The sequence below is a fragment of the Amphibalanus amphitrite genome, unplaced genomic scaffold, assembly GCF_019059575.1.
Source record: "Amphibalanus amphitrite isolate SeventyFive unplaced genomic scaffold, NRLGWU_Aamphi_draft 000766F_arrow, whole genome shotgun sequence".
NCBI lineage: Eukaryota > Metazoa > Arthropoda > Thecostraca > Balanomorpha > Balanidae > Amphibalanus > Amphibalanus amphitrite.
This window is the reverse complement of record NW_024882260.1, coordinates 263,005-284,896: the sequence shown is the minus strand read 5'-3', so window position 1 is coordinate 284,896 and position 21,892 is coordinate 263,005. Positions and strand designations below refer to the sequence as shown.

The following is a 21,892-nucleotide window of genomic DNA, read 5'->3' as shown; positions in this document are numbered from 1 at the left end:
TAAAAGCAGCCTTGCAATTCTTACGAGTAAATTTAGTTTTATATCCAACCTTAGCTTGATATCCTTATCACTTTTAGCCGCCCACTAAACCTACGTGTCATAGACACCTAAAATGGCCGCTGCCCCTAGCTGTCCCCTCCACTCCCCCTCCCCTTCTCCCCTCCCCTCCCTCACGACAGACATTGATCCGCGGAAGTGGGCAGCTATTTGGCACGGGCCGGGAACACGAAAGGTGGAGTGAGTTGGAGCTCCCCACCCCAAACACACCCACACTCACAGACACACATTCACACCAGCAGGCGCACGCGATTCAGGGTAGATAGTTCACGCGTTGATGTGCCGTCCTGAAGCGGAAGGGGTCTGATTGTCCAGATAAAGTCCTTGCTTTATGGGGAAACATTTTAATGGCATTGGTAGGGTCTTGGTCGTGACTCGTGATATCCTTACGGCTTGTGAAGGGTCCTGACTGAGTGTAGAGGATCCTTGTTTTGTGGGAAGGACTTGACTGCCTGAAAAGGACCATGGCGGGGAGAGGATAATGATCGCGTAGAAATGGTCTTGTCTGCGAGAACGGGTTGTCTTACATCAGTCCTGAGTCCTGACTGCGAGGGCTGAGGTCACTTAGGGATGGGATCTTTGATTAAAAAGGGACTGAGATGTGAGAATAGTGGGGAAGGGTGCCGGGCCGGGTAGGAGGCTGTGCGCCGGCGCATTGCTTCGGGCCGCTGGCTGATCGTTACCATACCAACCACGTTTCCATCGAAACTTCCCATTCAACGCCGACGTGATTGACACGTACTTGCTCATTCATTGAACGGCGTATTATGATGGGCTCTTTTGGGTGAAGTAAATTAAAGTCCCGGCGAATTAATAACGGGAGATAATGGAAATTAAAATTAGACGTCTGAATTAGTTACCTGATAGGCCAAAACAATCATTATGCAGAGAGATGGAGTGGTTTCAGGGGAGCATCATTCTTGAAGTTTCTGAAAGAACACGACGATAAAATCAACACCACCCGGATTTTCCTAGATTAGCGGACGCCGCCAGAAGGACGCCAAACCGAAATATCACACCAGTCAGTGCGTCTAATTCTACGTTAAGCAGCACCGCTGGTTCCATGTTAAGCAGCGCTGCTGGTCGTAAAGCAAACAGCTGAAGATGTCCTAAGTTTGCATCGACGCATGGTAACAGTGACTGACGTTCTACAATCGCGGAAGTCAGACCTATTTCCCCATTCGTGTTCTAAGTGTGTGCGATACGGCGTCTTTCTTCGACCGTTTACCGGGAGTACCTTATCCGATACAAGTAACGCATGTTTTTCTTTGGTGTTTGCTGCATTGTCCCGTCCGACACTTTCCCATTCTATAGTCGACAAAAGTATCTCGGCCTGACGCTCTACCAATGTGAAATCACTATGTTCGCCTCTACGATTGTGCTCCGATTCGAATCCTATGCTGTCTCTCGTCAGATGTTACCACAAGATCTCAAACCACGTCCCCTTGTCCTCGTTCACGTTCATGTCGTACCGTCAGGTCCTCCCTCCAGATCCCAACGCCTTGCACGGTGCGACTATGTCCGCCACCAGCCGCCAAGTCCCACTTTTGATGTCCGTCACCCAGGACAATCGCGAAGCGAGCTAAGAGCTTACATGGCGTCCGATGGCCAAACTACTCAGGCGTATGACCAAAGACCACGATTCTTCTTCGTCTTTGTATATTTCGACCGACACGCGAACATAGCGCCGTAGAGCACATCAGCCCACCGAGCACAATCTACAACAACACTACTGACCACTCTATCGCGAACCAGACGTGTTAAATCCCCTCCACATATCAATAGTATACTGGGCCCTTGTTGGGACTACCGTGTTAAATAAGGTAAAGCTATGTGCGCCACGAAACACCGTTCATGGGTTAACTATCACTTCTCGACACTCTCACACAGATTTTCACACAGTTATTCGTGCAAAATTGGAACACGTTGAGGACGTAGCACACGCATATACGGACGTGAGGTGAAGTGATATGTTGGAAATCAACCAGCTGAAGGACAGTGTTAGGAACACGGCATAGACCAACGTTCATGGACATGTTTGTAACAAAAATATACTCTACGTCGGAGTTCGGAGACGGTGGCTTACGAGCCATGTATAAGGAACTGACTTGGTGCCTTGCTGGCAGGTTTACACATGTCACATACTGACGGCACGGACTTGTTAACCACTCACTTAAACAAAGCAGATAGGACTCGCGACAGTTACATTGGCATCTCTCAAGAAAGCAACAACACAACAACAACGAATGGACACCTGCTTAGCTTTCGTTCATGGGCATCTCATTGCTGGCACTCAGGCTTCTTACTCTCAGCAGTCCTGGAGGGATCCCCACTCCGGAAGCAGGCGCTGTGGCATGTACACCAGCTGGTTCTTGAAGAACTTCAGCTGGGGCGGAGGCCTTTGGGTTCGTTTCAACCTGAGGCTCAGACTGGGTCAGCATTAGCTGAGGTGCGCGTTCTTCTTGTTGACCACACTGGATCAGCGTTGCCTGGGGCATGCTGTCTGACTGTGGCCCGCAGTCTGGCTTCGGCATGCAGTCTGGCTGAGCCGAGCAGTCTTGCTGAGGACCTGTTGGAGGTCCGCTCACCGGCCTTTGGCGAGGTTCCGGTCGGCTCTCGCCTAGCAGACTTTCGATGCTGAACAGCGACAACGACGCCTTCTTGGTCGTGTTACCAACATTACTAACCGGTGGCTGGCTATCGTCTGATGGCGGCTCGACGGGTTCTCCGGTAGACACCACGTCAATCTCTGGCTCATCGCGTCGCTGACGGCCTTCCCACTCAGCTCGAAGTGTGGCGAGTTCAACGTGGATGCCCTTCTGGGCCAGCTTCCGCTGCTGACGCTCCAGCTGCTTCACCAGCTTACGCTCCCTCTTGTCGGCCTCCTTTCGCTCCAGCTCCTCCTGCGAATATGAGAACGCTGAGAGTTAGTATCGAACTTCACTTGAAAAAGTCACTCACCAAATGGCTCATCTTCTTGTCGGAGGTAAGCAATCATTGTAGTAGGCAAAAGTGTCCACTGATATAAATCTTTAAGACACAAAGCATTTGCATTCCCGTACGACGATCGTTGACACGTAATCGTTTGCCTCAATATTTCTCACTCCATTCCCTATCGAACACGCTAGCGGTTGGGGTCGTTCTTTATCCTCACCGGTGATATGGGGTCACCACTGCAGGTCTGCGGGTGAGCGTTGTGTGCCGGCCTCCCCGGCCCCTTCTTCGTGTGCTCCTTCTTACGCCATTTCGCCCGCCGGTTCTGGAACCAAACCTGTGGAGGAACCCAACAGTCAGACACAAAAACTAGGGCTGAAGCCAGCCGAAAATGGCCGCACCAATTACAGCGATCGTGCGGTGATAGTGGCGCAAAGGAGAGTGAAAACTGCGCCGGGATTGTCGGAAATCTTATCTTTTAATTGTGTTGGCTAGTGGAGTGGTGGTGGTAGGCTAAGACCGCCATTAGATTCGCCATTGCGGCGGTAAGCTGAGATCACCATTAGACGAGGATAATGGCGACACGCACAGTGGGAAGAGGGTGGAAAGTGGCGATTCTGCGCGAAACACTCATTACAGGCCGTTAACTGGGCTCAAGTCCCGCATTGAATTGCTTAGAAGAAAGCTGTTATGCATTTCACCTATCTATTCAAAAGAAAAAAAGGTGATGAAAGGAAATAAATTTATATTGGTAAGTCTGCGGTTGATGCAGATTGCGCGCTGATTACAATTCACTGTTAAGCTACAACGTCCGTTAAAATTATATATTGTTTTGATGTCCAAGCAAGACAATAACCTCAAAATGTGTATTTTTTCCAAAGGAGTATTTTTATTTAGTAGTAATCGCCACGCACTTTCAGAATGTGGATCGCTCATGATTGTTCAATACAATACAAGGAGCGTTTAGCTCAACGCTACTTCGCTGCTGGGAGAAGCCAGCAGCGAGGAGTGAAGACCCGTCGTCATTCCTTAGAACACCCCCTCCAAGCACACTCACCGCCACTCTGCTCTCGGTGAGACCCAGTCGCATCGCCAGCGCCTCCCTCATGAACACGTCGGGGTAGTGTCCGGACTGGAAGGCCCTCTCCAGTTCCTCCAGCTGCCAGCTGTTGAAGTTGGTCCTCGAGCGACGTCGCTTGGCGGCGGCGTCCTCACCGTCTTCAAACTCTGTTGGTGAAAGGAGGAGAAGATCGCAAGTTAGGTCAATCTAGAATGGTGGGCAAGCGAGGGGGGTCGACGTAGAGTGCAGTGGTAAACTGAGGAAGGAAGGTCAACAAAGCATGGTGGCTATTGAAAGATCAATGAATGCAGTGTCGTTTAGCCAAGGGGCCAATATAAAAGAATCAGGAGAAGAGGGTGGTAAAAAGCTCCTCTTTTTTAATCTAAAACAGAGTTTTGGGAAGCCGAGAGAGGAGGCATAGAGACAAACATTTCGCGAGTGAGTGTCCAACTTGGTCAAATGCAAGCTGGTAGGCTGGTTGGTCATTATCCAGGTTGAAACGATGAGGATGGTCGCCACATTTGCACGTCGGTACAGCACTGAGCGCAACCACAGCGAATAATTTTGCCCTGTCGGTCAACATCTCTACTTGCTGCATTCTAGCAATAGACCGAATTTTCGTATCCAGATAAAGGTGTTGTTAGCCAATGTCCACATCTCATATTGAAATACTAAAGTAACGGAGGCTTGGTCTCCCCCCCCCCCCCATGTCATCCCGGAAAGTGTTTCAAATGTGTGCAACATTTCCTATCGCCCCGACGGACCCCCTCGAACGCCAGCCAGCGTCTTACAAGGTTCCGTTCTCGGTCCTCTCAGAAAAGCCCCGCTCGCTCGCCACGGCATTTAACCCACCCAAGGCGCGACCGGGGCGTTTACTACGGCGCGTTATCGCGGCAAACACTGCGCAGTGGCGTGTCGGAACGCCGCTTTTGCCTCCTTGTAGCCAATCAATGCGCACTGTCGGGCCGACAAATTGAAACCGATACGATCCCGGCGCATGCAACGTGCCGCCATTGGAGCAACGGCCTAGGGCCGCTGCGAGCCGGCTGGCTAAAATGATTACGGCCGTATTTCATAGCTGGGCGCGCTAATAGCCGCTGTTAGCCGGGTAGCGTCGGCCCGTGGCCGGCGGCGTACTCGGCGCAGCAATGGCCGGCGCGGCCGACGCGGCGCGACCCGCCAATCACGTGCCGTCGTGGCGAACGTGGTGCGCTGGGGTAGACGTGGTGAGTTTGGACGGTGGTAGGTGAAGAGGGTGTGGCAGGACGACTGCGTGCAACGAGAGTGCACGTAAGGACTAAGGACACTTACTTATCCGTAGTTGTTAGCTCTCTCAGCGCTTTGGGGTCTGAAAACGTCAGAAAACTAATGCTGAACTTATCTAGATTGAGAGCTTGGCTAGAGACTGAACTGGAGTAGAGCTAGCTACACTAAGCTAAAGCAGTGTTGTTATGAACTAGAATCGAGTGCGCTGTGCCCACAGACGATTATACATAGAACAGTCTAGTCAGGAAATAGCTAAGTTTCCTCCTAAACTAACCATCCGGTCTATGAAGATTGCTGGGCGAGGCACATGGCCTTGTCCCTCCCTGGTCGTTTGCCGAGCAATGTGCGAGTTCCGGTAATCGTTTAGCAGGCTCAGGCTGTGGGTGCAACACTTGCAGCCAACCTACGAAAACACACGGTTGCCCCCTCTCTCTCTCTCTCTCTCTTTCTCTCCTCTTTCTCTCCTCTTTCTCTCCTCTTTCTCTCTCTCTCTCTCTCTCTCTCTCTCTCTCTCTCTCTCTCTCTCTCTCTCTCTCTCTCTCTCTCTCTCTCTTACTCACTCACTCACTCACTCACTCACTCACTCACTCACTCACTCACTCACTCACTCACTCTCTCACTCTCTCACTCTCACTCTCTCTCTCTCTCTCTCTCTCTCTCTCTCTCTCTCTCTCTCTTACTCACTCACTCACTCACTCACTCACTCACTCACTCACTCACTCACTCACTCACTCACTCACTCACTCACTCACTCACTCACTCACTCACTCACTCACTCACTCACTCTCACTCTCTCTCTCTCTCTCTCTTTCTTTCTTTCTCCTTTCCTCCTCCCTCTCCTTTTCATGCTCTTTCTAGCATACGCCGCCAAACTGCATGGCACACCTATCGTGATATGAGCACATCATTCTGGGTTCTAGAAGGCCATTTAACCCGCTCCAATACCTACGTTTCCAGTTATTAATTCTGACAAATGGTCATGTGAAGGCTTCAGTGAGCATTACTACATGGACAGCGAGGCGTTTTATAACACTCATGATGATTACATGCTCATTGATGAGTTTGCGGTAAATATGATTGAATTGACGGACAGTCGAATTGAATTATATTGGACGATGACGGGAGTAAAATAAATTAAATGACGGATGGGCGTGCAAGGATTTCTTCAATTGAAAATATACGTGTCTCTCGGCAGTGTTCCCTGTCGATATTGCCTTTGGGCCTACATAGAGCAAATTAACTATAACATGACTGATATTGAGAGATCTACAAAATCTCAAAGCGAGAGATATGGTCAAAGCTGAGAGAGAAATGTTAGCTTCCCCAAACTAAAGCGGTGTATCAAAGAAGCCTTTATTTTACCTTTCTATGTGGTGAAAGCTGTAAAGCGGCACGACTTACCAACATGAATGTGAATGCCTGCATCGACGGTTATTGCCGCATGACAGGCGGCAAATAGATGCAAAAAAGCGATGATGTGTCCAAATTGAATTACACAATTCGCGAGTTGAGCGCATGAAGCGAGAAGTTATAATTTCCCTAAGTCTTTACACTTACATGCCTGTTCGATTCCATCGCTTTCCCTGCAATCCAATCCCAAATCATTTGGAACATCTCGGCAGGTCTGACGTTTGAATTAAAATCCAAGTATAAATTTATACATCTGGAGCCAAAATAATTTTGATATAATTATATATTTGATTCGCTAATTTGACAATGTGCATATTAGCCACAGTATGTCGGAACTTGCGGTCAGTATTGTAGCTGGTAGTTTTGACCACACCACTAGTTCACATCCTCACAAACCAATTAAGCCCATCCTTCCATCGCCCTAAATTCCGGAAACCTGCCTCCAAATATGCAGAATGAAGCGTACAGGTCTCGCGGGTTTTAAGGGTAGGTTTTGCCTTTCCGGCTATATCTTTTTCGTCTTCAGCTTTGTAGGCTTAAAGATGTGACCGAGTTATTCGTATAGCTCCCTACCATGATCATGGAAAAAGGTTTGATCGTATGCCGGCTAGTTTCGGAGAAATTTAAAGAAAACCTCAAAATCTGCCGTTTGGGGCATTCTGACCGCGGCTTCCCTGCAGTCGCCTATGACTACAGTGGTGCCACCCAACGGGTAGGACGCTGAAACACAGACGCATGAATGAATCCAGCGCGTGGTGAACGGTGGATAGAGACGGGACTCGGCAGAGGCTATCACTGCGGCCCGCCGCGCAAGGCGTCCTTGGACAGCGACCGAGCCCTCGGGCGGTGGGGTCAGAGGTCACGAGAGCCCGGCGCTATTCGGCGCACATGAAGGGGAGGCGCTCGCCTCAGCCTTGTAACTCAGCCGGTGTGGTGGTAGTGGTGGTGGGGTGGGGGGGGGGGGGGTGGGGGGGACGGCAGGCGGGAGGGGCTAGAACTAACGGGGTGGTGGTTTAGGTATAAAATAGATTGGAAATGTCGTGCCATGGTCAACTTAAATTATTTTTTACTTAATAAACATTTATTAACATTACGAAAGAATCCACCATTTTTTATTGATAAATATAAAAGAAATGCTATTTTTCGATGATACCGTTTACTTTTACCTAATGGAATTCAAACCCTACCTTTTACTAGGGGTGATAAAATAAACCCCTCTCCTCAGTTTTTCCTGAATAACTGGCGTAGGAAGTGGCGGATAGCTGCGAAGCTTTCAGTGCCGTAAGTTATTTTTTTTTCACCTTAAGTAATTTAATATCCATGCGGTCAGGGGTCAGGATAAGTTCAGGCCATCCGCAATTTGATATTTTACACCTCCCTGAAAATTTAATGACCCTGACCAAAATGGCCATTGGTCTGTGACTACTTTTTAGAGCCCATTATGTTTAGGCCAGAATGGGCATTCGGGGTGTCAGGTTTCATTACCCCGGCGGCCGCTGGGCCTCCGCGCCACCCGCCGGCCGCTGGGGGGGGGGGGGGGGAGGGGGGCATCATTTTACTGGGGGGCCCTTTACTTCTGCGATGAATAGATAGAGAAGAGAAACTTTGCACACATCTTCCTGAATACCTAGCCGAGGTTGTGTTCCAATTTGGTGTCAATCCCATGTGAAATGACTTGCCAAGTTTTGCCAAGTTTCACGTTGGTAGCTCATCAGGTTTCGGAGATATTCCACAAAACGTAAAGGGGGAGCAATTTTATGCCCCCCCCCCCCCCCCCGCCCAGCGGCTCGTGGGTTAACCGCTCATTTCTATACTTGTGATTAGAAACGTCCTAACATGTGAAATGATGTTTGGTCCCTTGTGGCTTACTTGGCCGGTGCCTTCAGGGCTGTTTAACTACAAATTTGCCGATCTGCTGAGCGCATGGAGCAGATCTAGCCAGGTTTATAACCACTAGGGGTGACATTGCGGCACAGTCAATCTTCAAGGTTTCCACGCCCCTAGAATATCCGCAGTTTAGCTGCCGGTTTCTGGTCACATGGCCTAAAGGTGAGGTCATTAGCGATACTGATAGAAATGGAAACACGTTGAACAGGCTAGCTGTGAGAAGGATTAAGGTTCATTTTAATTTCGTGTATTGTCGCATAAATACAGATACCGACCGTTTTCTAAGAGGGCCAATTTATCCCACTCTCTCTCTCGCTCTCTCTCTCTCTCTCTCTCTCTCTCTCTCTCTCTCGCTCTGTCTCTGTCTCTCTGTCTGTCTGTCTGTCTGTCTGTCTGTCTGTCTGTCTGCCTGTCTGTCTGTCTGTCTGTCTGTCTGTCTGTATGTCTTTCTGTCTGTCTGTCTGTCTGTCTGTCTGTCTGTCTGTCTGTCTGTCTGTCTGTCTGTCTGTCTGTCTGTCTGTCTGTCTGTCTGTCTGTCTGTCTGTCTGTCTGTCTGTCTGTCTGTCTCTCTGTCTGTCTGTCTGCCTGTCTCTCTCTCTCTCTCTCTCTCTCTCTCTCTCTCTCTCTCTCTCACTCTCTCTCTCACTCTCTCTCCCTCTCTCTCTCTCTCTCTCTCTCTCTCTCTCTCTCTCTTATACCGAAAGCACCATAAAAGCTCACAACAAACAAAAACTTCTAGGCAGGTCTCGATCCTTCCGACTTTTGGGTCATTAACCTGGCTTGGAAGGTCAACGTGTGACCTATGGTTAACGATTGACGTATGATCTAAAAATTGGGTATCATCGGCTTCCTCTCGTCACGCGCAACATGTTCCTTCTTTTCATGAAGCTCTAGTTTGATCAGAAGCCGATCAACTGTGAGGTCTGATCCACCCCGCCCATACGTTAGCGCCTGCAAAAACACCGATATGGGTGCGAGTTATGGAATATTCCATTTTATTTTTTGCTTTTGTAGCGGCTCACATTGATTTTGTTCTAAAAATAACGAAAAAAAAACAACCTGTTCCCATGAAATAGGCAATAGCATTGCACTCGTCTCCCGGCCTCCATGGTAAGCGGCTAAAAACTTTGGACGACTATGGATCGGCACGCTGTCGGCTCACCCCGCCCGCTGGCTACTGGTGGCCTTGACCGTTCAATGCCGATTGGCCAACGGCCGAGGTCGTGCGCTGGTCAGCACGCAGAGAGGACGGGACGCGGTACTGCACGTTGTGAGTGACCTCTGACCTTTCCCCGTCCCCTGACCGCATGCCGTGTCGCCGGCCCAGACGATAGAAACCGGTTCTAGCCTCGACGCAGGCTGCCACTCTAACCCTCCCCTCCCCACTTTACTATGTGTCGTAGTACACACTAGCGAGTAACTGGGCGGAGCAAATGGTCACCGATACAGAGGCGGAACTGGTTGCCCTCCCGCTCGCCGAGCCACCTACCGCTAAAACCCGCGAGACCTGTACGAGCATGCAGCTATGGAGCAGCAAATAGGTAAAATATTTACAAAATACCGTCCTCTTAGATTTTTCAATGCCGATTACTAGTCATGATATCTGAAAGGGATTTTGACAGGTTGGATATTGGTCTCAATTCTGATTTATTGGTGGGGATCAGTGCCGGAGAAACCGTGGGGGACCGTCCCCCCGGGCCCCATGAATTCCATTTTCTGGGGGGACCTGGGGGCATAATATATAACGAAAGTGGGCCATTTTTACCTATGTTTCAAAGAAAATTAACCACTTGGGCCTGTATTGGTGTTCTTAATCTCATTCCAAATATCGGAGCCCTATAGGTATCAGTGAGTAGATCTCAATAAGTCGGAGTTCACAGCAAGCTAGTGGGCCCAGTCTGAAGATACCAGGACAAATCTTCGTATGACATTTCTTCGTCGCGCAATTTTTCGTCCGCAAATCTTCGTCGGCGCATTTATTCGTGTCGCATTATTTTGTCTCGCATTTCTTCGTAGGCGCAAGTATTCGTAGCGCATTTCTGCGCCCATGAAGGGAGCTGTATGACCCCTGAAAGCACCCATTCAATAAAACAATCGCTTTGGACTAATATCATTTTAGTGATTATCAACCCATGCCACAGATAAACAACATATACAAGCTACTCCAACCTTTGATATTTGTTTTAACTTTTAATACCACGTTTTGGCGTTAAAAAGATAGTGGCATCACTAGCGAACGATGGCACAGGCAAGCTATCATTAATACATATCGTCTATCGATACATATATAATATGCAGAAAACTTGAATATCCAACGCCACAAACCTCAAACAACATCTGCGTCCGGTTGCCGGTGGGCTCTGGAATGCCGGTTGTCGAGAGTCGCCCAGTGCCTCGGCGTGACGTAATTGTGACGTCAGCAATGTGAAAGCAAATTCATTGGTGTTGCTAGGAGTTGCTCGCATGCTGCCACCGGTTGCTGGGCGATCGGTTGCCCAGAGTCGCCGAGCAACCGATTGCTGAGAGTTGCCGGCGGAAGTTGCCCGTGTACAACGGCCTAGAGCCGTATGTGCTTGAAATGTTGTAAACCCATGGACAATTTGCGGTTTTTAGGGTATTAACGTGGACGGCTGGGATTGCATGGACGTCTCGCTGTCCATGAATTCCTAATAGCAGTTTCGGGCATTATCATGGACGATGAAGCGATATACCAATCATCCGAAATGCATGGACGCGCCCGTTCGTCCTTGAGAATACTCCTATGTAAAATGCTATCCTAGATTAGTGTGTTTTTTCACCACCACGTGGCGATAGCATCGCCCTTTTAGAGCGACATTTTGATTGGTTGGCATTTTTGTAAGACCGGTTCTGATTGGTCGTCCATGAAAAGAAGTCAGTTCTCACTAATCGTCAGCTGTTGCAAGGCTTGAAGCCGTTGGTAAGCAACATCGGCGGCGCCGAGAAAGTTCTCGCGGCAATTTCCATGTGCGTTTTTCTGTGTTGGAAGAGTCGTGTCGCGTTTGGTTGGCGTTTGGATTGTGCTCTAGGCGAGTGGATAACGATGGGTGGAAATAGAAAGGTAAGCATTCGGCTGTATGGCATACTACTATGTATTTTTGTATTTTGTATTGTTGCCCCACTTTTCTAAGCCCAAGAGCATGGCCACAGCATTAGATTTAGGCATGCCATGTTTGTCAAGCTTGATTTTCCTGTGCTTGAATGAGATGACCTTTTCCTAATAATAAATAGACTACCACTGTCAATATATTGACATGCTGTTCTATATTTGTACACAAATAGGGGCTGTTGAGCTGAGCCTGCTCAAGACAGTCACAGTCACAGTTATGAATCCTTAAAATCTAGTTTTGTTGCAAGAACAGCATTATCTTGCTTATGCTCCAAAGTCAGTTTGGAATATTTGGGGAAAATCAATTTACCAACCTCTTACGCAGAGTCACAAAGTTTAACACTGCAGACGGCACAGGTCTGCAGCGTTGCCAGCTACTGAGTGTTCCTTTACTTTTATATATAGATGTTATATTGCCTATCAGTGGTGCTGATCTATCTGATTACAAAAGAAAATGTTATTGGCCATTTTATTGTCAAGAAATAATAAACTGTAGCCATATGTAGTACCTACACATAATTCCGACATAATTCCTACATAATTCCGAATGCCATTTCCGAAGTCCTGGTTGGTAGGGTTCTAGACCATCTTGGCTCAATTTTTTTAAAGGTAATATCCAGAGTAGATTAGAGCAATGAAAATGTGACTTTTTCCCAGAGGTATATATAGTTAAATTTCATCACTGTCCAATTGTGTTGTTGTGCATGGTCATTGGCTGGCCTGTGGTCTTTATGATAAAGGGGAAAAATCATACATTGTTTTATAACTTATAAAATCCTAAAATTTTGCCTGTGGTGTCAATTGATAGTTTTAAGGCTTTTGGGGTCCCCGGCACCGAATTTTGATAGGTACCTATGCTGTGGATTTTTGCTGGACATTGTATGGAAATGTTAATTTGGAGATTGCATAAGCATGTATCAATGTGATCATTTATGGGTGTATCCATTTTTAAATCTGAATTAATAGAGTATTTTGGGTATGTGGCAGCTGTGCTGTTTGACAACCTTGCTTTGACTTCTGTCAATTTTCTATATTCATAGACATGGTTGATCACCATGGTTGATTATATTTACCTTTTTATAAAATTATTTGCATTTAACTTGGCAGATTTCTTTTATTCTGCCTCATAGGTATGTATTATGTATATTATCCAACATTGCAGCTACTGTTTTACCTCATAACAATTACAGACATTGCATAACTATTAGTGCTTCCACCCATGAAGACTCAGCTGAGACAGACTCAGATGAATAGATAGGCTTTGTCACCAACCATTAGTCACACTTCATTTCCCTGCTTCCCCCAGTTGCAGGGGCACAGTTGGTGGATGAGTTTGCTGACCTGCTGCTGTTACTGAAAAGGCACAATAGCCTTGTATGAAATGCAAACTTGTAACTTAGGTGAATGTCCATGGCCATGCTCTGGTCAAAGTGTTTCCTCTCTTTTGTGAATTTACTCATCTTAACCCAGCATCTGTGTCATAAAAAGCAGAAACACTTAATGCTGTAAAATCTGCAGGTTGACATTGCAATGAGAACCACAAATATTAATCTATACCTACCACATCTACCTACCTAATTTTGAGCTAAAATTCCGCAAATTTGAAAATTAAAATGAAGTGGAACCTGTGGAATGAAATTTGGGATTTTTAAAGTCTTCCTTGAGTTTGAAAATTGAAATCAACTTGGCTGTGGCAACTGTCAAGTAGCTTCTAAACTGCGCCAGTTAGTTTTACAGAAGAGCGGCTTTCAAGGGCCACTTCCTTGGACATTTCAAAGCAATTCATCCAGTTGAAACATCAAATGACTATAATTTTTCCGTTCCTGTTGCCAGACTGGAAAACAATACACGTGATGCCGAATATGTCCGGCGTGGTGGCGGGGATTGCGCCGAAAATTTCAGCTCCGGCGTAACTTCGCATGCGTCGAATTCAGCGCATGGCGGCCGCTAAGTTTTCGGAGCAGGGCGGCCGCAGAATTTTTTTCGGCGAATGGCGGTCACCGAATTTTTCGCCACGCTTGTCAGTCTAGCAGCAGATTCACCTGCGGGCGGCTCTGGAGAGGGTTTGGGATGGGACGTCCCCCGCCTCGGTCGTCGTGTGCTTCGACTTGCGAGCCGCCCTAAGTCTATTCAGGGGAGGAGCTTCCGCCCAGGTGAGGCCTCCACCCTCGGCGCGGAGATAGGCATGGAAGACCTTGTTAAACATGGCCGAGCGTCGTGAAGTAATCCTGCAGTGGGTTCCAGGCTCCTGCCCACTGCAGGATCGAGGGGAATGAGAGCACGAACGGCGTGGCGAAACAAGCGGTCGCCCCGCCCTCGGACGCCCGCTCGCTACCCGGGCGGTTCATTGTGCGGCCTTGTTGTTAATGTTGTTGTTAATGTTCCCTCCAGCCGCGTTACCGCGGTGTAGCCGTGCGGCTCTGGAGGTCCCTCACGGCGGCCGCCAGGGCCGCCACCTCTCCGTCGCCGCGGACGTCTTCCGGGCTCGGGAAAATCGTCCCGTACCTCCGGAGACGCCAGCCCATGAGGGCCGGGCACCGGAAGAAGAGGTGCCGGGGCGTGTCGGCCTCCTCCCGGCACACGGTGCACCGGCCCGCCGCACAGTCAGGGCACTGGCGGCAATCTTCGGAAGAGTTCCGTCCAATCCGGTGAAGGTATTGGCGGGATCCTGACCAGTGGCCCGCGCGGAGTTGATGGACGTCGACGGCCGACGATCTGTCCCCCGTCGCGACCGGTAGCGGCAGCCGGTTCCCCATCAGGGTCCGGTACCAGCCCTCCGGCCAGACGGCGGTGGTGCGGTCGCGGGCCATTCTGACGGCCGCACGGTGGGCGGTAGCGACGTCCACCGGGACCGCCGCCTGGGGGAGCGCGGCCGCCTCCTTGGCCATCTGGTCCCAGGGCCGCTAGTTCGGTCCAGATGGCGGCTCCTAGCAGGGTCTTCTGGGACGCCGGGAGGTCTCGCGTCAATGGTGCAGCAACTGGTCCGAGTCACTATTCAAGCCACTCTTCGGGAGCACGCAGCAGTCCCCATCCTCTGAGAGGACCGGGGGGACGCCGTTTCGGTGCACCACATGAGGGCAGGCCACTGGGGCCGCTCGCTCCAGTACGTACACCAAATCGGCCGTCTCCCCTCCGCGGCAGGCCAACAGTGCCTGGACAAGCGGTGCCCCGCGGCGCTCTGCGCCGTGTGCCGAGAAGAGTTTTATGTCCTGGAGCACGTGCTGCTCCGCTGCCCGGCCCTCGCTGGCACCCGCCAGTCTCGAACACACCGCTCCACCTATTTTTGTGACCCCGCAACTTCCGGCCCGGCCCTTGCCGTGCCACGTGGAAAGTCATGGGTGTCAATGTTGATCCGCTCAAGTGATGTATTTTTAGGCTTGTTTAGAGCCTGGAGGCTTATTTTTAGAGATCTCCGCAGCCGCTAGGTCGATCAATTCACGGTCATTTATGTCATTATGTCAGGTAGTTGCATCCCTTCTACCAAAACCCTATCGGAATACTCTCGATGCATCTAATTGCTCTCCTCGGTCCTCCGACGGCTAAGCCCTCAGAAACCATCAGAGGCCATCTCGAGGACCTCGCCAGCCGTTTTAAGCCCTTATGCAGAACTGGGCCCTCGGAGAAGACCCTTAGAGGCCGGCACGAGGCCTTCAAAGACCGATATAGGCTTCTAGATGTTCCCTGGGTTCCATGAGGTCAGCAGGGGCCTCTTAAGGCCATCGTTCGTAGGGCCCTGAGGCCAGCGTGGGTTCATCTGTTCGTATGGGGCCGTCAAAGGCCAGCATGAGACCTCAGAGGTCGGAGTGAGGCCTCTGAGGACGACATGGAGCCATCAGGGGCCAGAGCAGGTGTCATAACTCGAGTTGGGACCTCTTAAAGCTTAGGGCATCAGCTCTCAACCAGCAAAGGGCCCCGAAGAGATCGATATTGGCTCCGTTAGGGCGACCTGAGGCTCTTAGACCTATACTGACTGCTGAGGCTTAAAATGGACCAGCTTAGTCCTTAATGACCTAAGAACCAGGGGGCCGACGTGAAGCCTCCAAAGACTGCGTGGGATCCTCAGAGATCGACCACTTGGAGCTCTTAGAGACCGGCGTAAGGGCACTGACAAGCGTGGCTCCTCAGTGACCAGCATGGCCCCTAGCAGTGTGTGCAGAAGCCTGTAGACTGTAGAGCCTAGAGGTCACCAGAAATCTCACCAATGCTCACCATAAGTTTTTGACAGTAACTTTTGATGGAGACATGATGATGACAGTGTGATGAAAGCATCTGCAATTTTCAATGCGTTCGGCTCAGCAAAGCAGATTTATTTTTATTTTATTTGCAGCAAAGCATGGATTTTTCGGTCCTCTGGCCACTGTTGTCTAATCTTTTCTTTCACTGCTATCATACGCCTCGCCTCGTATTCAACGTAATACTGCCAACAGACCTCTCTTTTGTTGCTTCTGATATGGTTTCCTACATTGAGTGAAGGAAATTTGCGCTCATTAACTTTAACGCTGTAGATACAAAAAGGAAATCTTCATCGAATTTCGAAGGGAAGGCCGAACCTGAAGAATCGTCAAGTTTTGGTGTTCACTGTTCAGGGTGCCGAGTGGTATAAACAGGCGCAAAAGTTCATCAAAAAATGGGGGGGAGTTAACATTGCTGCCCCCCACCTCCGAAAGTGGGGGGGGGCATGGCCCTCCGGTCGCCCCCTTTCCCCCTGTCCCCACGCCTATGTAAAACTCAGCTCCGGTATGTGAGAACAGAAAGGTAAATGATCCAAAAAAGTGAAATATCAATGGAACTGCATGTTGTTTTCCATCAAAATTTTCAATTTATAGCACATTGAGTTGAAGAGACCGCTGACCGGTTCAGTCAGAGACTTGCTCATGTGATAAGCTTTTGTCAAAGAGCCCAGCCGAGCCCAAGAAGCTGAAGCCCAGTTTCAGAGTATTCAGGCTAAGCAGAAACTCAGCTCATGCCCGGTACAAAGATACCTACTCAGACTCAAGGTCAATGGTCATGTTTGAATTTTGATGGCATTTTCATGACAACATAGTGATGCAGGCCACATAAGCCATATTTCCATTTTTGACAGTTAAATGTTGATGGCATTTTCATAACTGTATGGTGATGCCCGCCATATAGGTAAGTAATGCATCATCCCTTGGGATTTTGCTATTCTTTAACATTTTTTTTCCTCGTTGCAGGATGCGACCTCCAGAAAAAATGAACCTTCAGTGCACAAGGGATTCCAGAGAAAAACTGTTCGCGCGCGCTCATACAGGCGACGCCGTCGCCATCACCAACAGTCTCGCGCTCGGACGCCCATCGGATACAGGTGTGTCGGGTCTGGGGGGGGGGGGGGGCTTGCTACGGACGAGGGAACCCGCACACAAGAACTAAAGAGAGGACGGCAGGAAGGTACAGGCCTGTGTGTGTGTGGGGGGGGGGGGTAGTTACAGGGAAAACGTTAGTGCACAGCAACCGCCGCTTCTTATGGTGCATCAAAGTAAATGCGTGGGAAACTGGTAAAATGTTATTGATTTACTCAAAATACTGATAATTGACCTGACCTGTGTGTTCTGGTGTTCAGACTAAGCTATAGAATGTCAAGGGTGACCTGGAGCTGGCCGAGCTGGCTACGGCCGTGGTCCCGAAGGTGGGCGCCGACGGGGAGGGTGACGCGCAGGTCCACCGCCAGTGACAGAAACGTCTAAACTTTGACCCAGTCCAATCCCCGTGTCAGGTCGGTATTTGACCTAACTACTCCCACGTGCCAGCTCGGTGTTCGATCTAACCTCTTCTGTGTCAGCCTGATGTCTTACCCAGACCCCTCCCCGTGTCAGATCGGTATTTGACCCAGCCCCCACCCCTTGTCAGCTCGGTGTTCGACCCAGCCGTTCCTCCTGTGTCAGCTCAGTGTTTGACCCAGCACCCTGTCTCTTGTCAGATCGGTATTAAACCTAACTACTCCCCGTGTCAGCCTGTATTAACCCAGCTCCACCCCTGTGTGATGCCAGACGGAGGAGAGTGAGGCGCTGGACGAGCCTGTCTCTTGCCGTGCTGAAGACGCTGCGTCGGAAGACCGTCAGTTCCGGTTGGTGAATCTGGCTGCTCTGACTCCGTCCAGCTGGCCGACGGGCGAGTGCCTACACAGCAGCTCGCTGGCGCCGCCGTTGCGCGCGCGCGTCCAGACGGCAGTCGGCCCGCGGGCCAGCCTCGCAGGCTCGCAGCATCTGTAGTGGCCGTGCTGCGCGGAGGAATGCATCCGGGAGCTGCCGGATGAGGCCGTCTGGATCTGTTCGGACGGGCCGGCGGAGGATGGTTTGGCGGCGGCGGCTCCCTGCTCCGCTTACCAGATGGAGACGACTGGGTTATACGGGTTCCGACGGGCCGCTTCTGCTCCAGTGCGCGCGCGGAGCTCACCGCGCCCCCGCCCCGGTCCAAGCCGCTACCAGATGGAGACGACTGGGACATATGGGTCCCGGCGGGCCGCTTCTGCTCCAGTGCGCGCGCGGAGCTCACGGCGCCCCCGCCCCGGTCCGAGCTGCTACCAGGGAGAAGGCTGTTACACTTATCAGCGCTGGTCGGGCCACTGGGGATGATCGGGGCAGCATCTCCACCGGATTGAAAGAAGGCCAACGTCAGAGTGCGCCCAGTGCAGTCAGCAGTGACACCGAATGTCCAACAGGCCGCTGCCTGGTCTGCGGCGAAGCAGCAGACAATTAGGCGCACGTGTTGCTGGAGTGTCCGTGCTTTTACGGCCTCCGGCTCCGTGCGCGGGGAAACATCGTCGGCGCGGCCCACGATGTCGAACGCGACGACATGGTGGCGATCTTGGTCGCCGGCTACGAGGCCCACAAGAGCCTTGTTTTGGCTACGGCGGCAGCTAGTTTGGGGACACCACAACAGCTGACGGCGGCCGCGGCACCTGCGGGCAGGGCGGCCGCTGATCTACATCTCAGCTGATTATACTGAACAGGTGGGTATTAGGTGGGGGGGGGGGGTACCGATGGAAGCTATGTACGTCATGGTCGCTCTGATATGGCTGTTGAACTGGCTTGGCTGATAGTGCATCTGCAGGGTCAGCGGGGAATTGGTCTTCCGAGCCTCGTATAGCAGTTGTGCGGCAATTATGTGCCGTACCATGAACCGCCAACGACGTGTTTTTGGTAATTTGTGATACTTTATGGTGTCTCGTACGACTAGCTTGGCCTTTTTCCGTGTCCGTGCTGTCAGTAATTATCTTTCCTAATATCAGCTACCTTTTGCATTAGCTCCTGTGGTGACTTACTCTCTGACATTCCCTTTTCGGCCTGTCGAGTAACCGCCTATGCGTTAAAAGCTCGGTGTTCGCCCAGCCCTCTCCCCGTGTTTGTTCGGTGTTTGACCCGGCCCCCTCCATCGTGTCAGGTCGGTATTAGACCTAACTACTCCCACGTGCCAGCTCGGTGTTCGATCTAACCTCTCTTCTGTGTCAGCCTGATGTCTTACCCAGACCCCTCCCCGTGTCAGATCGGTATTTGACCCAGCCCCCACCCCTTGTCAGCTCGCTGTTCGACCCAGCCGTTCCTCCTGTGTCAGCTCAGTGTTTGACCCATTACCCTCTCTCTTGCCAGATCGGTATTAAACCTAACTACTCCCCGTGTCAGCCTGTATTAACCCAGCCCCACCCCTGTGTGATGCCAGACGGAGGAGACTGAGGCGCTGGACAACGAGTCTGTCTCTGGCCGTACTGAAGACGCTGCGTCGGAAGACCGTCAGTTCTGGTTGGGAATCTGGCTGCTCTGACTCCGTCCAGCTGGCCGACGAGTGCGTGCCAAGACAGCCGCCGCCGCCGCCGCCGCCGCCGCGCGCGCGCCAAGACGGCCGTCTACCGGCGCCGATGCCGCCACGCGCACGCTAGACGCCCTTCCACTGGTGCCACCGCCCCACGCGCGCGCACAGTCGGCAGCCGCCGCGTGTGCGTGCCCGCCCAGAATATGCGCTCTGCCGCCGTTGACTGCGGCTCGAGATTCATGTTCAATGTTTAGGCATACACTCATGTTAATTGTCTACGTTCATGAAGGTGCGTGGTGACAAAGATGCCTCGTCTGTGGCAGCGGATTTGCTTGTTCCGCCTCAACATGTGCAAAGTTGTTATGTAAACTGTTGCGCTCGGCATTCGCCGTCCGCTCGCGCTGGTGGCGCGCGAACGAATGACCTGGCCCTGTTCATGCGGACCTGACGAGCGGCGGTATGACGCAATCACATAGGCGGATTACTTTTCACCGCGAAGAAAATCATTATCAGCTGGCTTAAAATTATGCAATTGTTTGCCCTCAGTTCGCCAGGTAATATCATTCTTTGATCATTCATGCTGACTTGCGTGGCTGATATTTGATAATATATGGTGTGAAGCGTTCCATTTTTTTTCTTATTTCAAAACTCATCTGTGTATCTCGCAACAATAATCAACCGAGTCTTTTCTGTTCTGCAGAATTTGGGAGCTGAGCGAGACTTAAGCAATACATTTGAATAATTCGAACAGTCGATAGTAAGTGTATTCATGCCCATGTGATATGACCTCATTTAACTCTTTAGCAGCTACTTTCTTGCTCTTTGACGGGGTGATCGGTGCCGACAATTCACGCTTCACTCGAGTCCATCATTCCGAACAATCACCAGATCTCCACACATTTTTTATATAAAATTTGCACACACATTTTAGTGTTTATATGTTTGTGTATAGTGTGTAGGGAGGGGAGGGGCTCTAAATAGCCCTCTTCCCTGTCAGGCGCGGTTTAACTAACGCTCGCCGGCCGAATGGGGGGGGGGGGAGCGCCGCGCCTTTTATATTTGTTATTTTTTACGATAGCTCGGGACACGCTGAAGATAGAGAGCTGGACCTTAGCATACCTGACATTTGATTCAACCCGAATCTTGTGACATCATCCGCATTTTCAGGTCAGGTCAAGTTAATGACTTACGACATAAGTGAGCATCTGCACGGTCCTAAAATGTCGCAACTTCGCAACGCTCTCAGTGCCAGAGGAGCTTTCAAAGGGAGATGAAACTTACAGTGCCTAATGGCTAATATCATCTAGAGGCCTCACACCTTGTACAGCCCTCTGCAAACTGCGTGGTAGGTATTCTTTTTTCGACAAAACCGGGAATAACGCGAATACTATATGCTATTAGCCACTCGGAAAACGTAACAGCAAGACGTGCGAGACTCCGCACCTTAGATTGGGCTTATTTTGGTATACATTTTCCAGCTAGTTTGACAACAGTACAAGAAAGTTTATATCTGCCCCCAAAACAAACTTTTGCATTTTGTTGCTACACTAGTTGTATAATTCGTTCAGTGATAGAACCAATCGAAGGAGTGGAGCATGGCGCATCTATACGCAATGAGATCCGACCGACCGATAACTTAGTCTTTGAGTTATTATCGGTTTTATCGAAAAAAGAATACCTACCACGCAGTCTGCAGAGGGCTGTACATCTCGGATTTTTCCTAAAGGTCACATGAGTTCAGGTTATTTATTAGGGCCGAAAAGGTGAGGGGGTCGTACCAACGGTATGTAGAAAAACAACAGGTCTGGCGAGGGTTAAATTACGCGCATGACATACAATCTAATGGCGATAAAACACGATTAGAGGTTGCTTTCGAATCGAGTAAGCGAATAAAACCGTGCTTACATGGACTGTGTTAAGCTCCGCCCACAAGTCCATGGATATATGAAAATAACTCATAGAGAAATTAGGCTCCGCCCACTGTCCATGCAAACACCCTTATCACATCTTTTTTTGGTCCATGTATGTCGGTCGAATTCTCTACCCTTAAACACGTCAATTTCGGCACAGAATCGGGCTAGTAACAAGCGGGCAACTTCGCTTGTTGTCATGTCAAGAGGGCATCGTCGAAAATTCAACGGCAACGGCGTGACACCGAAAAACGTGGACGTCCCTGTAAACACGGACTTTACTTCCGTCCATGCATATACGAATTTCGAGAATGGGTGCCCGCCGGCGACAAATTCAGATTGGCCATCTTGGCTGGCTGTTTGGCGCACATTGCTGCGTTAGTGAAGGGCCAATGGATATGCATGTTTCTTTGAAAGGAATTTAAACCATGCATTGATTCATGCTAGAGTGTGGTTGTCCTTTTTGGTGGTTTA

The 21,892-nt window shown here is 50.3% G+C and overlaps 1 protein-coding gene and 1 long non-coding RNA gene across 2 annotated transcripts in view; one reads left to right on the top strand and one right to left on the bottom strand.

Moving 5' to 3' along the window:
- Positions 1 to 1,699: 1,699 nt before the first annotated feature.
- Positions 1,700 to 21,892, bottom strand: part of LOC122365842 (homeobox protein unc-4 homolog) — a 35,212-nt gene continuing 15,019 nt past the window's right edge. Inside the window, exons 2-4 of the mRNA XM_043337424.1 lie at positions 4,049 to 4,218; positions 3,212 to 3,328; positions 1,700 to 2,960 (exon numbers count right to left, since the gene is read on the bottom strand). Of these exons, the coding sequence (XP_043193359.1) occupies positions 2,316 to 2,960; positions 3,212 to 3,328; positions 4,049 to 4,218 (932 nt within the window). The 3' untranslated portion in view covers positions 1,700 to 2,315. The remainder of the gene's footprint in view (positions 2,961 to 3,211; positions 3,329 to 4,048; positions 4,219 to 21,892) is intronic.
- On the top strand, positions 11,254 to 20,136 carry LOC122365843. The gene is made up of 4 exons (XR_006253802.1): positions 11,254 to 11,693; positions 16,937 to 17,067; positions 17,750 to 18,711; positions 19,419 to 20,136. It is a non-coding gene; the product is annotated as an uncharacterized LOC122365843 (long non-coding RNA).